Raw genomic sequence first — 13,964 nt, 5'->3', positions numbered from 1 at the left:
AGCCACATGATGTCATTGTAATTGATGACGTCACAATGTAGGGCATGTTCAAGGCCAATTAAGTTGCCATGGTATTTGATGGGTCCCTAATCAACTGCAGGTGTTGCTGATAGGCAGAGGCACACTGTTTTCACCGTTTTCTACTGTGCAGCCATTTATTTAAGTATTTATTGTATATGCTGAGGTGACCGATCGGCTATGATAATAAATATAGTTTATTTTATGAACTCAAGTAACAGTTTGGACTTCAGTTTTTCAAGCACACGTCAGAAGTTCTGAACACCTCCTTGCCTTTAGTATAGGACTTTGGGCACTACAAAATGTTGTCAGGTGAAAAGAAGCGGCTTGGACTCCTTGTGCTTTGAAGGAAGCCTGAGATATCCGTTTGGAGCTCCCAGGCTGGCAGAGGGAGACCTTACAAGAATTGTGTGATGAAAACATTATAGTTCAAAACAAAATGCACGTCTATGCAGTATGCACTAATATTTCACTGCATTCAGGATGCACACACACACACACACACACACACACACACACACACACACACACACACACACACACACACACACACACACACACACACACACACACACACACACACACACACACACAGTTAATGAGTGTATTAACACCTCTCAGCTTTATGCTCACACATTGACCACAGTTTGTTTCCTTAATTCTAGATAACAAACTAACAAACTTACCCCCCCCCCCCCCACCACCAAGGCACCAACTAGTTTAACCCCACCTACACTAATAAGTGTTGACCTGGCAGATATATTCGTGCATGATAAAAGGCACCGTTAGCAGAGAGACAGATCACTCGACTTGGCAGGTATATCTAAACTGACAGACGTCAACCATATCCATAATCATAGAGTATGCTGAAGACAATGAGGATGAAGAACGTAGCGGTTATAGTGGCCTGCATGCTGCTCATCTTCTCATCTCTGGATGTTCTGGTCCAAGCGAGTAAGTGTCTTATTTCCCTGTCTTATTATTGTCTCCACCAGGCCGAAGGCATGGGGGGAGAGTATGTTTTACACTCCGTCCGTCCGTCCGTGTGTCCGTCCGTCCGTGTGTGTGTCCGTGAGCAGCTAATCTCCGGCACCGTTAACCCGGTCGATGCCAAAATTTCCAGAACGGCCTGTTATAGCGCCACCAGGAGGCCGCTTTGTGCAAAACAAGTTTTTGCACAGTACACCTACAGATTTTGTCCAAACATCGCGCAAATTGGTACACAGTCTCTCTAGAGCCATTCAACGAAACGGGTCTTTCAGATTTCTCAGATTCCATCCTGATTGGTTAAGATTGGCTTCCAAAGTTCACAGGAGTGCTCAGTTTCAAACAAAATGCTGCAAATCATGAACACATCGCGTGATTTCCGTGAAATTGTGCACGCACATTCCCACTAGTTTACTTTTGTTGCCCTTTTATCCAACCACCAGATGAAGGCAAGCTGCAATGTCCTACATTCCTATCCTGGTGGAGACCTGTGCCCAGAAGGGCACTTTTTCTAGTTGTTGAAATGTGTTTTTCTTTATTCCACAAATTGGCATGGCTGTCACGATTACACATTTTTCTTGACTATTCATTTTTACACAAATAATTGCGATCAACGATTAAATTGTGTTTTTGGCAACATATGAATACATTTTTTAAATTTCCGTTTGGCTTTTAGGCTTCGTAAACAAATGGTGCATGACACATAACTGTGATAATTGGATGACTTTAGACTTCATATATGAATGGTGGAAACAGACGATCTACAAGCTCACGCTTGTAGCTTCCACAGTTTTCGAAAGTCCAACATGGAAAGGATTATGACGATTGTGCAAAAACAATTGCGATTATCTCAAATAATTGCCAATAGACAATGATTTAATAATTGTGACAGGCCTATAGGCTACTAATTGAGTGACTGTGTCTCTTTTTCACTCTGCCTCGCTCCCCCAGACAATGCTGACAGCGTTGGTCCAGCACAGTGCTGCTTCACCTACCGCGACGCACGGCTGCCTAAGAACAAAGTGAAGGCATTCCAGCGCACACACCTTCACTGTGCTAGGGACGGCGTTGTGTGAGTATTACGTTACACTTATACTGTATTGTACTAATTCATAACATAAACACTGAACACATTCTAGCGTGAGCTTGTAGATCAGCATTTTTTTTAAATAGGAAAAAAAATAGAAAAAAACGTTTAGGGATAATAAGGGAAGAGGCAGCGCACAAGAGAGGGCCCATATACTCAAATTCAGAATAGTACTGTCTTCACACAAGCAAGGGTCAAGATACCAAGTTTTCAAGATATAAATAGAATAAAAAACGAAAAATAAAAACTAAAGTCAAACGATTAGTCACACACGTTACCGCAGTGAAATGTGTTCTCTGCATTTGACCCATCTCTTGGAGCGGTGAGCCCCAGTGTGTGCCGCGCTCGGGAATCATTAGTTGACCTCCCAGTTTCAGTGCGGACACTCTAACCACCAAGGCCACTGTCTGGTAGACTATGCTATGTGGAAGGCTAAATATACTGACAATTTCAACATACACAGATTCTCTGCATTAATAGTTACAGTATATGTGACAAGTATAAAGCAATTAGATTATGAATTGAGTCACCTGTATTTATGACTTAAAGTCGGGGTGATGTGACAGCTTATCGATACTGTGCATAAGAATGCTACACACACCAAAGTCCTTACAGTGGTGCTAGCCCCGTACGACAAAATAATCTAAATAGTAGGTCTTTCAAGAGACAAGAAGGTGGCCGCGCAAAGTGCAGATATTGAATTTTAGGGGAGATACTAACATCTATTAATCATGATACATAATAGTGCAGTGTCTTGTGATCCAGTGAGGAAGGATGAAACAATGTAAAATACTTGAACAGGGTATAACCACAATGTGTGTTATCCTTTTTAGCCTTAATGACCGACTGTACCATGGGCTGTTTACATTTTTGACTAATTCAATCAATAAATCATTCGATCAAAACAAACTTAAATATTAAAATATTCTCTCTATGTCTGTCTGTTCTAGGTTTACAATGCAGAGTGGTACCAAGATCTGCGTTGACCCAGCTCAGGCATGGGTCCAAGCTATCGTCAAACTTTTGGAGTAAAACATTGAACACCTGCATGGTACAAGAAAGTTCCAGACAACCAGTTGGTTTTATGGCAATGTTTTGAGATGAATTTCAGGCTTTATTGCTTCATGGCAAATACAACAGGTCACCCAGTTAGTGGTAACTATATACTTAATATGCCAGGCTTATTTAGTTTTGTTTGTTTTCTGCTTTTTTTTTAACGATTTGTATTAATCAAATGTAGTGCTTTAAACATGCATTTTAATGATCAGTTGTTGATATTAACCGTTGTTTTCTTCAACAATAAAACAAGAAATGTCGGTAGCAGACAAAAAAACATGTTTGGTTCCATAATTAATACACACATTGGTTTGGTGTTTGCATGGTAGCCTATAAGTCAAGTCAAATTAATTTATGAAGCAAAACAAATATTCACCGAAGTTCTGTATACAGACCATATAGCAGTTAATTATACAAATGACATAAACATAAAGAAAAACACACTTAGGCACAAATAAAGCTTACACGGACATAAAGGCACAAGATGAAAATCTGTCATGTCAGAGTATTCAGACAAACACTAGTGAATAAAAGTGAGTTTTGAGCCTGGACTTAAACCATTCTGGGCGGGAACCCCTTTTGGTGTTTTAAGCATTATGTTATACTTTAGCTATTGAAAAATAGCAGACCTACAAGCTCATAGAGCTATGAGCTTGTAGGTGTGCTATTTTTGAAATATCGTGAAAATGTGGCGCAAATCTTTGAATATAATATTCTTTCAGAGCGAACATGTTTAACTCAAATCTTTGCACCTGGAAGGTCCCTGGAACAACATATTTTCAGTTAGGGGTCGGCAGCCAATTGCATATGATATCGGGGGTCCTTGAAATGAAATAGTTTGAGCACCACTAACATAGAAACGTAGGATTTTCAGAAAAAACTGTCTGCTGTTTTTGTACATTTGTAGAATTGAACTGAGGTCTAACTGAGTGAAAAGAGCTGGCAGATCTGATCAGGAGGGTGATGCTGTCATTTAGATGTTGGTTGTCGTCATGATAATCAGTATTAAGTATAGCTCTAAATGACCACAGCAATCATTGTTATACAGAGTGATTGCTCCGTAACCAGGGGCTCTCCCCATCAATTCAGCTATTTGGTTAAAAAAAGAAAAAAAAAGAAAAAGAAGTTCGCTCTGAAAGGAAAAAGAAAAGCAGACCTACAAGCTCGTAGGTCTGCTATTTTTCAATAGCTAAAGTATAACATAATGCTTAGTTAAAACCGGGAAAGCAGCTGTGTGAATTGAGATTTTTAGACATGTCATGGTTATTCAAAAATAGCAGATACTTTATACAATCTGTGGCCAAATTAGTATACATATCATTTTGGGGGTCCTTCTTGACATGAAAACGTTTGAGAACCACTGATATAGCAACTTTAAAAAAAGAACAATTTCATCCAATCAGGAGAGAGAACTCATACAGGATAAACAAATTAAATCGGAATGAATAAATTATTATTATGATTACACCTGTTATATCATAAAGTCAATATTTTCATTATTATGTAATATAAAGACATGTCTGTTGCTAATTGACAACATTTTACGGTTCAATATTGTACGTTAAATTCCTCATAGACATGTTTTGCCTATACTTATTTCTATCTTTCTTTCACATACATTACTATGACTAAGTATTTGGAATGCATACACAGGAAATGTGGAGATGTCAGAGATACCACTAGAAAGAGAGGATATAGAGGAAAATATGTAATGACAAATATAATGATGGTAAAAAATAAGAACTAAGCCCAGCCTGCAGTGCAAAGCCATGCAAGAGCATATCTACAGTATGCATCAGTGCATTCAGGGTGCACACACAGTGTGCCTGATAAGAGTACACAGATTACTGATAAGTGTATTAACACCTCTCAGTTTTCAGTTCTCAAAAGAAACACTGGCCACAGTTTCCATCCTACCTGCACTAATATGTGGCAGTATTAAGACTCACACGCCACAGCACAGCATATTATACAGTGGTGACCTAATCTTTTCTGCAACAGGACACTCTCTGTAACCAATAGTCAAACATGACACACACTTTCTGTAATTGGTACATGTCTGTAAATATCCAGTATATTTCACGTTGCATATATGCTACCATAAAGAAATTAAGAAAAATAAACTTTGGCTAAACTTTAAAAGAAGAATACTATTGATTTGATTAAGTTGACATATTGTGGTCGAACATAGGTTGTGGTACACCAAAGAGAGATATGACAGTACAGTAAAATATGAAATGTGCTGACAGAATGTGAGAAGAAGGGGGTTATAGTGAAACTGAGTATGTTATGTAAATTGGTATCTTAATGTTGTCACTGTCAGCGTTGTTTTACTGGAAAGCATATGGTTGGAGTTTTACCACACGCTCACAAAGCGAAAGCGTTGCATGGTGATATGCTCTGAAGTAGCCTACTATGTCCACTGTGCTGTACTCTACCACTCTGTGCTATATTGTTAATCATTAATCATTCCAGCGCACACACCTTTACTGTCATAAGGATGGTATTGTGCGAGTATTACGTTACATTTATACTGTATTGTAGACAGTATACATGAACATCGAATACATGGTGCAGTAGCAGTTAGTTAGTTAACTAACTAACTAACTTAGTTAACTAAGTTAAAAGAAAACCCTGTTCATTTTATTCAAGTATTTATTTAAAGACGTTTACGCCACGGACAAAGCCAACTCTTGTCGTGACAAATCATGACAATAAACACAATGTTTTGGGCCAAACAAAGAATTAGAAGAATAAGTAGAAAAAAACGGCAGGTTTACACTTTCTTTGTTGTTTTTCTTCTTTATTATTATTTATTATTATTTCCTGGGCCTGGCGTCGTCATGAAGGGGGGCGGGACTGCGACGCTAGACTCACATAATAGTGTTTTCACACAAGGGTGCATCCCGGACAGGGCTGAGGTTCTAGCCTGCCCCATTGGGGCAGAAATTATAAATATTTTTTATATTGGCTAAAAATAGAATGATGCATGCACGCACGCACACACACACACACGCCAGGGGCGCTGTTGCGCAGTTGCAATAAAGGAAAAATCCAAGATGGATGACAGATTCCGAGACAGAGTGGATTAAAACACGTTTTTTTTAATTGAGAACTACGGACCTACGGGTTTAAACGCTGGACGGAAGCCAGGAGGACAAGTGGGGCAGCAGGGTAAGCACCGGGTGCCGTGTTCAAAACCATGGGGCGAGTTCCCTCGAAAATGTCAGAATCGATGAATACGTCTACGAGAGTCTAAATCTTAGGCTAATCTATTCATCCATAATATTAAGCAAAACCAGCGTAGAAAGGTAAACGTCCAATTTCTTACCCTTGTCGTCTTCATCTTTGACCTTGTAACTTCCGTCGCCAAGATTTGCAGTGTGACACATGGATGGCTTGTACTGTAGGTCTGAAGTTTTGGCACCTGCCCGCTCGAGATGACCCTCACATCATTTGAGAATTCCCTCTACAGCCGGCTAGAATCTGATTGGACAATAAAGCATAGCCTATCATGAGGTCTCAGATTAGTCTTTCAAACTTGCCTCTTTGCTATTCTTATTCATATGTTGTGCATTTATGTCATGTGATGTGATAGTGTCACGATAGCAGAGTGACTTGAGGTGAGTTTGAAATATGGTGATAGAGTCCATGTTTCTGATGTCAGGTGGGAGGGAGTTCCAGAGGTGAGGGGCAGAGCGGCTGAAGGCTCTTGAGCCCATGGTGGAGAGACGGGCTGGGAGGACTTTCAGGGTGAGGGAGGAGGCAGACCTGAGAGACCGGGTGGGGATGTTGACATGGACAAGGTCAGACAGGTAATGGGGGGCGAGGTTATGAATGGCCTTGAATATATGTATATGTATATGTATATATATATATATATATATATATGTGTGTGTCTGTGAAGTCAAATCCAAAATGGCAGGTCTAATTTTCAAACCACTGTAGAAGAAACACATTTGAGGTGTTGTCTCCAACTAAATTGCAGGGCTGTCCGTTCCTTTGGCGATACTACTACTGAAATCACCAGAATTCATGTAAATGCTTAGCAGCATGCATGTGTATAGTATTGTAGCCTATGCTATATGTATGTGCAATTTATCGTGAATGTTTTTCTGTCTCAAGCTGTAACATAAATACCAGACCATCTTGAGGTCAATATGTCATTATTTATGCATCTTCATATCCTTTCTTTCATCATCATCATCATCATAATTTTTTATCTGACCTTGTACAGCACTTTGGTTGACCACTGGTCTTAAATAAATGTGCTCTAGAAATAAAGTTTGATTTGATTTGATCATCATCATCTGGGGGTGTGTTCTCTCTGTGTCTTCATGCAGCACTCATACCCAGATGGGGTCATTGGTGAAAGGGCCTTCTGTGTGGAGTTTGCATGTTCTCCCCCGTGTCCCCTAATTGGCTCCTACACATTGTAGGAGTTGTCGGCGAGTCATCAGATCGTTATGTATTTCACACTACAGGAGTCTTTTTTAAATTCTATTCTACTGTTATTATGGCTTTAGTGGCTTTCACACTAAACTATTGATCGTCGACTATAAGCATCACACACTGAAAGAGTTCACCAAGATGCGATCCAGACCTGATACATAGGCCTATAGGCTACATCACTTTTTATTGTCTCCACCAGGCCGAAGGCATGTGGGGAGAGTATGTTTTGCACTCTGTCCGTCCGTGTGTCCGTCCGTCCGTCCGTCCGTCCGTGTGTGTGTCCGTCCGTCCGTGTGTCCGTGAGCAGCTAATCTCGGCCACCGTTAACCCGCTCGATGCCAAATTTTGCACACACACTCCCTGGATGCCAACGATTAACCTCTGCCCCAAACTTTCCAGAACGGCCTGTTATAGCGCCACCAGGAGGCCGCTTTGTGCAAAACAAGTTTTTGCACAGTACACCTACAGATTTTGTCCAAACATCACGCAGATTGGTACACAGTCTCTCTAGAGCCATTCAACGAAAGCGGTCTTTCAGATTTCTCACACTCCATCCTGATTGGTTAAGATTGGCTTCCAAAGTTCACAGGAGTGCTCAGTTTCAAACAAAATGCTGCAAATCATGAACACATCGCGTGATTTCCGTGAAATTGTGCACCCACATTCCCACTAGGCCGAGGACAAAATGCCACATCAACAATTTCAACTCAGCCTCAAGGTGGCGCTATAACTGGCCGAAAAGTGTTTTTACCTCTAACTGCACGGATCTGTGGATAACTTTGTATGCCAACTCCCTAGAGGCCAAGGAAAAACCTTTGCCTGGAATTTTTCACATCTGCTCTTTATAGCGCCACCAGGAGGCCGACATATGTAAAACACATTTTCTATTATTACTCCTTCAGATTTTATCCAAATTTCACGCAAATCGGTACACATGATCTCCATAGTCATGTGATCAAGGCAGGTTTGTTTGATTTCTCATATTCCATCCTGATTGGCCACGATTGGCTCCTACAGTTTTCAGGAGTAGCCCGCTTTGTACAAATCGCAAAAACTCCTCAACGCAGCGTCCGATTGCGATGAAACTGTGCACGCATATTCCCACTAGGCTGAGGAAGAAATCCTGGTGGAGACCTGTGCCCAGAAGGGCACTTTTTCTAGTTCCAATTCATTTTGACATCTCACACACGCGTGCAGGATCCCTTGATACAAGTGCGGGACAGACACAGGACACGGATGCCTAGCTCTCTCTCCTGCGACACAGCCTGGAATAGCGAGGCTACACAGGGCAAAATGTTTGTGATACCGTGTAGCCTACGCGCACTACATTAAATAGCACATTAAAGAACTCTCTGTCTCTCTCCGTATGTGTGCGCACGCACACATGCGCGCACACACACACACACACACACACACACACACACACACACAAGCAGGCAGCGCACGAGGTCCAAAAGTTTGCTCTGCACTGTTGATTCCGATGCAGATGTATCAACATTATTCAAGTGAAATGCGTTGGTTTTATAGACAGCAACATTGGACTATAATACCAATTTGTACGACACAGGGACCCAAGGAATAAAGGTTATATATTTATTATCATCTATTCTGATCATCTATCGATACAGTTGACAGACAGACATGATTTCCAAAGTGCCTATATAGGGACTCTGCAAGGCAGGGGCGTCCTACTCCCTGAGCCAGGCTTGCAATTGACCGCATATACCTAAGGATGGAAGACTTGAGCACTGTGATGTGGAGACAGCTGGACAGACACTTCACAGGGGTTGTCAAGTGGGGTCCTACTTTCACCCCTTTTGGGCGGGAACCCCTTTTGGTGTTAGCATTATGTTATGCTTCATTTCTACTGTGCAGCCATTTATTTAAGTATTTATTGTATATGCTGAGGTGACCGATCGGCTATGATAATAAATATTGTTTATTTTATGAACTCAAGTAACAGTTTGGACTTCAGTTTTTCAAGCACACGTCTGAAGTTCTGAACACCTCCTTGCCTTTAGTATAGGACTTTGGGCACTACAAAATGTTGTCAGGTGAAAAGAAGCGGCTTGGACTCCTTGTGCTTTGAAGGAAGCCTGAGATATCCGTTTGGAGCTCCCAGGCTGGCAGAGGGAGTCAAAATGCACGTCTATGCAGTATGCACTAATATGTCACTGCATTCAGGACGCACACTCACACCCACACCCACACCCACACCCACACCCCCACACACACACACACCCACACACACACACACACACACACACACACACACACACACACACACACACACACACACACACACACACACACACACACACACACAGTTAATGAGTGTATTAGCACCTCTCAGCTTTATGCTCACACATTGACCACAGTTTGTTTCCTTAATTCTAGATAACAAACTAACAAACTTACCCCCCCCCCCCCCCCCCCCCCACACACACCACCAAGGCACCAACTAGTTTAACCCCACCTACACTAATAAGTGTTGACCTGGCAGATATATATTCGTGCATGATAAAAGGCACCGTTAGCAGAGAGACAGATCACTTGACTTGGCAGGTATATCTAAACTGACAGACGTCAACCATATCCATCCATAATCATAGAGTATGCTGATGACAATGAGGATGAAGAACGTAGCGGTTATAGTGGCCTGCATGCTGCTCATCTTCTCATCTCTGGATGTTCTGGTCCAAGCGAGTAAGTGTCATTTCTTGTCTGTCCTTAATAGTTAAAATAAGGATGATTAAGTTTTTATTGTTTAAAATAAGGAGGACTAAGTTTTTGTTGTTCAAATTAGTTTTTCTTTATTCCACTAATTGGGTCTCTGTGCCTCTTTTTCACTCTGCCTCACTCCCCCAGACAATGCTGACAGCATTGGCCCAGTGGAGTGCTGCTTCACCTACCGCGCCGCACAGCTGCCTAAGGCAGGCGTGAAGACGTTCCAGCACACACACTTTAACTGTGCTACGGACGGCGTTGTGTGAGTATTACGTTACACTTGTACAGTATTGTACAAATGACATAACATAAACACTGAACACATTCTACACTACTAGAAAAATGATCTGAATAAATATTACACTACTACTGTTTTGACCGCGACGGAGGCGTGGCTTTCACCCCATTATCTCAGTCGCTGCAAATGTGCTCCCCACGACATTATATACTGTACGTTCCTGTGCCTATCGGGTTGCAACTCGGGCGGCGCTGAGTCGGCTCAATCAAAGTTCGCAACGTTCACCACGACAACTCGCTCGCTTTAGCGCGCTCGGTGGTGGCTCAGGGTTCGCTCGAGACGCCGCCCTTCCATCACGGTCTAATTTTTTTTTTTTCTATGTAGAGCTGTACAAATGTTATAGACACAATAGCCTTTTGTTATTTTTATTGCTAGAGAAGAACTATATGATCGACTTCACAATCAACGAAATGTATTGAATGTATTGAATATTGAAATGTTCTCTCTATGTCTGTCTGTTCTAGGTTTACAATGCGGAATGATGCCAAGATCTGCGCCGACCCAGCTCAGAAATGGGTCCAGGGAATCATCACCCATGTGGAGTCCAACAGGGTTCGCTCGAGACGCCGCCCTTCCCTCACGGTCTAAAACATTCTTTTTTTCTATGTAGAGCTGTACAAATGTTATAGACACAATAGCCTTTTGTTATTTTTATTGCTAGAGAAGAACTATATGATCAACTTCACAATAAACAAAATGTATTGAATGTATTGAATATTGAAATGTTCTCTCTATGTCTGTCTGTTCTAGTTTTACAATGCGGAATGATGCCAAGATCTGCGCAGACCCAGCTCAGAAATGGGTCCAGATACTCATCACCCATGTGGAGGCCAACAGACCTTAACACCTTGTACAAGAAAGTTCCAGACAACCAGTCGGTTTTAGGACAAAATGCTTTGAGATGAATTCCAAGCTTTGCTTCAGTCAGTGGTTACTATAATCTACCAGACTTTTCTAGTTTTGTTTGTGTTCTATATCCTGCTTTAAACATCAATTTAGAAAGCAAAAAAATGCATTTTCCTTTAGTTATTTTTTTATTTTACAATTTGTATGTATCAAATGTAGTGCTTTAATTGTGCATCTTAATGATCAGTTGTTGATATTAACCGTTGTTTTCTTCAACAATAAAACAAGCAATTCCGGTAACAAACAAAAAAAAAACATTTTTGGCTCCTAATTAATACACACATTGCATGGTTGTGTTTGCATGGTAGACTATAAGTCAAGTTAAGTCAAATGAATCAAACAAATTCACCAAAGTGATGCACAGACCATATAGCAGCTAATTATACAACTGACATAAACATCAAGACAGGCACAAGTAAAGCTTACACGGACATAGAGGCATGTCTGTTCTGTTTGTTTTCATGGACTGTTGAAGGACTATATAATAATAATAATAATAATAATAATAATAATAATAATAATACATTTTATTTATACAGCGCCTTTCAGGGCACTCAAGGTCGCCGTACAGGATAAAAACAGTACAACACAGTTAAAAGCAGAAAAATAAACTAAGGCATGCACAGCTTGCAGCAGAGGACACAGGTCACACAAAGTCAAACAGGTGGGTTTTGAGGTGAGTTTGAAATATGGTGATAGAGTCCATGTTTCTGATGTCAGGGGGAAGGGCGTTCCAGAGGTGAGGGGCAGAGCGGCTGAAGGCTCTTGAGCCCATGGTGTAGAGACGGGCTGGGAGGACTTTCAGGGTGAGGGAGGAGGCAGACCTGAGAGACCGGGTGGGGATGTTGACATGGACAAGGTCACACAGGTAATGGGGGGCGAGGTTATGAATGGCCTTGAATATATGTATATGTATATATATATATATGTGTGTGTGTCTGTGAAGTCAAATCCAAAATGGCAGGTATAATTTTCAAACCACTGTAGAAGAAACACATTTGAGGTGTTGTCTCCAACTAAATTGCAGGGCTGTCCGTTCCTTTGGCGATACTACTGAAATCACCAGAATTCATGTAAATTATAGATTCAAGATTATATTGGGCAAGAATATTGATTACCATACAAAATAATTAATCTAAATAAGGGAAATTATGATTATGCTCTGAGATTACTACATTGATCAAAATGGTTACTAAATAGCACACACTAAGATTCAGTATAGACACAGAGTAAAGCAGATTTTAACAAGTTCTCTTCAAGAATAATTTCTACAAGAATGCTGGTCCTGAATGGCCGTTGAGTGTATAAATGAGGGTCCATTTGGATCCATTTGTATACTATATATACACTAGTATACACATTCGTACAGGGGTGTTTCCAGTGAGCCAGCATGCACAATAGCAGCACCCTGACTCTGTTTGACCAGAATGGAACAGAGCCTTCATTAGTATCAGCGGTAACACCACAGGAAGTAAGTAGGGAAGGGGCCCAGAAGCAGATACGGCACCGTCTCCACTTACAATGTACGTTTATGAAACACATCGATGATGGAAAATCTTCTCTCTATCTCTGTCTGTTCTATAGGTTCACAATGAAGAATGGTAGGCGGTTATGTGTTGAACCAACTCAGAAATGGGTTCAGGACATCATCCCCACTCTGTCCAGACAGGTCTAACAACACGCCAAAGTAGAGGGTTCTGCAGAGAGACTCTGGGCGGTCTTGCTACAAAGCAGTTCCAGACAATTTTGTGACAATGCTTTGAGATGAACAGCAAGCTTTGCTTCATGACAAATGTAAACGGATGTAAAATATGGTCTTGTTAATTGCGTTTGTTTTTTTCTCAATCTTGTCAATATTGTACTTTAAACAACAAGAGTTGTTGTCCTTTAGGTATGATGAATTGGATCGAGTGATTTAAACATGTACATTATGGTCAATTGCTGATATTGCTTTCACATACAATAAAATAAAGCATTGTATGTCCTCCTAAGTAATGGATTTTGGTTGCGTTTGCACAGTAGCCTTTTTTCAAGTCATGTCAAATCTCAAATTATAAATATTTATTATATAAATTATATTTAACAAACACATTAGCCAAAGTAGTAGAAATATATTGTGAGCTACTGTAGAAGGGGGAAGTAGGCTACATTTCTGGTCTGGTCTTAAAATCAATTCTCAAGCATTCTAGCAGTCAGTGAAGAGGCCAATAAACTGTAGGGGTAATATAGTATTGTCTTGCCCATGGAAAAAAGGAAGTGTACATATCCACACGGATATATTTAAGCTCCATGCGTGCGATATCACACATCTGTGACAGCTAAAAATATGTTATCATGTTGAAGTCTAGTCATGGGCAGTGCACCCCAGCGGCCAGCAGAGGACAGTGTCTCTAGAATACTAGAGATGGGACAAAAGAATACAATACTATTATT

General features: G+C 40.9%; 2 protein-coding genes across 2 annotated transcripts; both read left to right on the top strand.

Annotated features, from left to right (window-relative positions):
• Window positions 1–794: 794 nt before the first annotated feature.
• LOC310876673 (C-C motif chemokine 13-like) lies at window positions 795–12,008 on the top strand. Its single transcript, XM_083790266.1, has 3 exons — window positions 795–972; window positions 1,957–2,077; window positions 11,376–12,008. Exons 1-3 carry the CDS (start codon window positions 882–884, stop codon window positions 11,467–11,469), a joined length of 306 nt encoding a protein of 101 aa, XP_083646392.1. The 5' UTR covers window positions 795–881; the 3' UTR covers window positions 11,470–12,008.
• LOC310876351 (C-C motif chemokine 5-like) lies at window positions 10,159–11,213 on the top strand (the record flags this gene model as incomplete). The annotated part of the gene is made up of 3 exons (XM_083789875.1): window positions 10,159–10,306; window positions 10,469–10,589; window positions 11,090–11,213. The coding sequence occupies exons 1-3, from the start codon at window positions 10,216–10,218 to the stop codon at window positions 11,211–11,213; spliced, it is 336 nt and encodes a 111-aa protein (XP_083646001.1). The 5' UTR covers window positions 10,159–10,215.
• Window positions 12,009–13,964: the final 1,956 nt, after the last annotated feature.

The sequence above is a fragment of the Protomyctophum parallelum genome (assembly GCF_964188405.1).
Source record: "Protomyctophum parallelum genome assembly, chromosome: 19".
Lineage (NCBI taxonomy): Eukaryota > Metazoa > Chordata > Actinopteri > Myctophiformes > Myctophidae > Protomyctophum > Protomyctophum parallelum.
The sequence above is the reverse complement of the archived record's forward strand: the minus strand, read 5'-3'. Positions and strand labels throughout refer to the sequence as shown.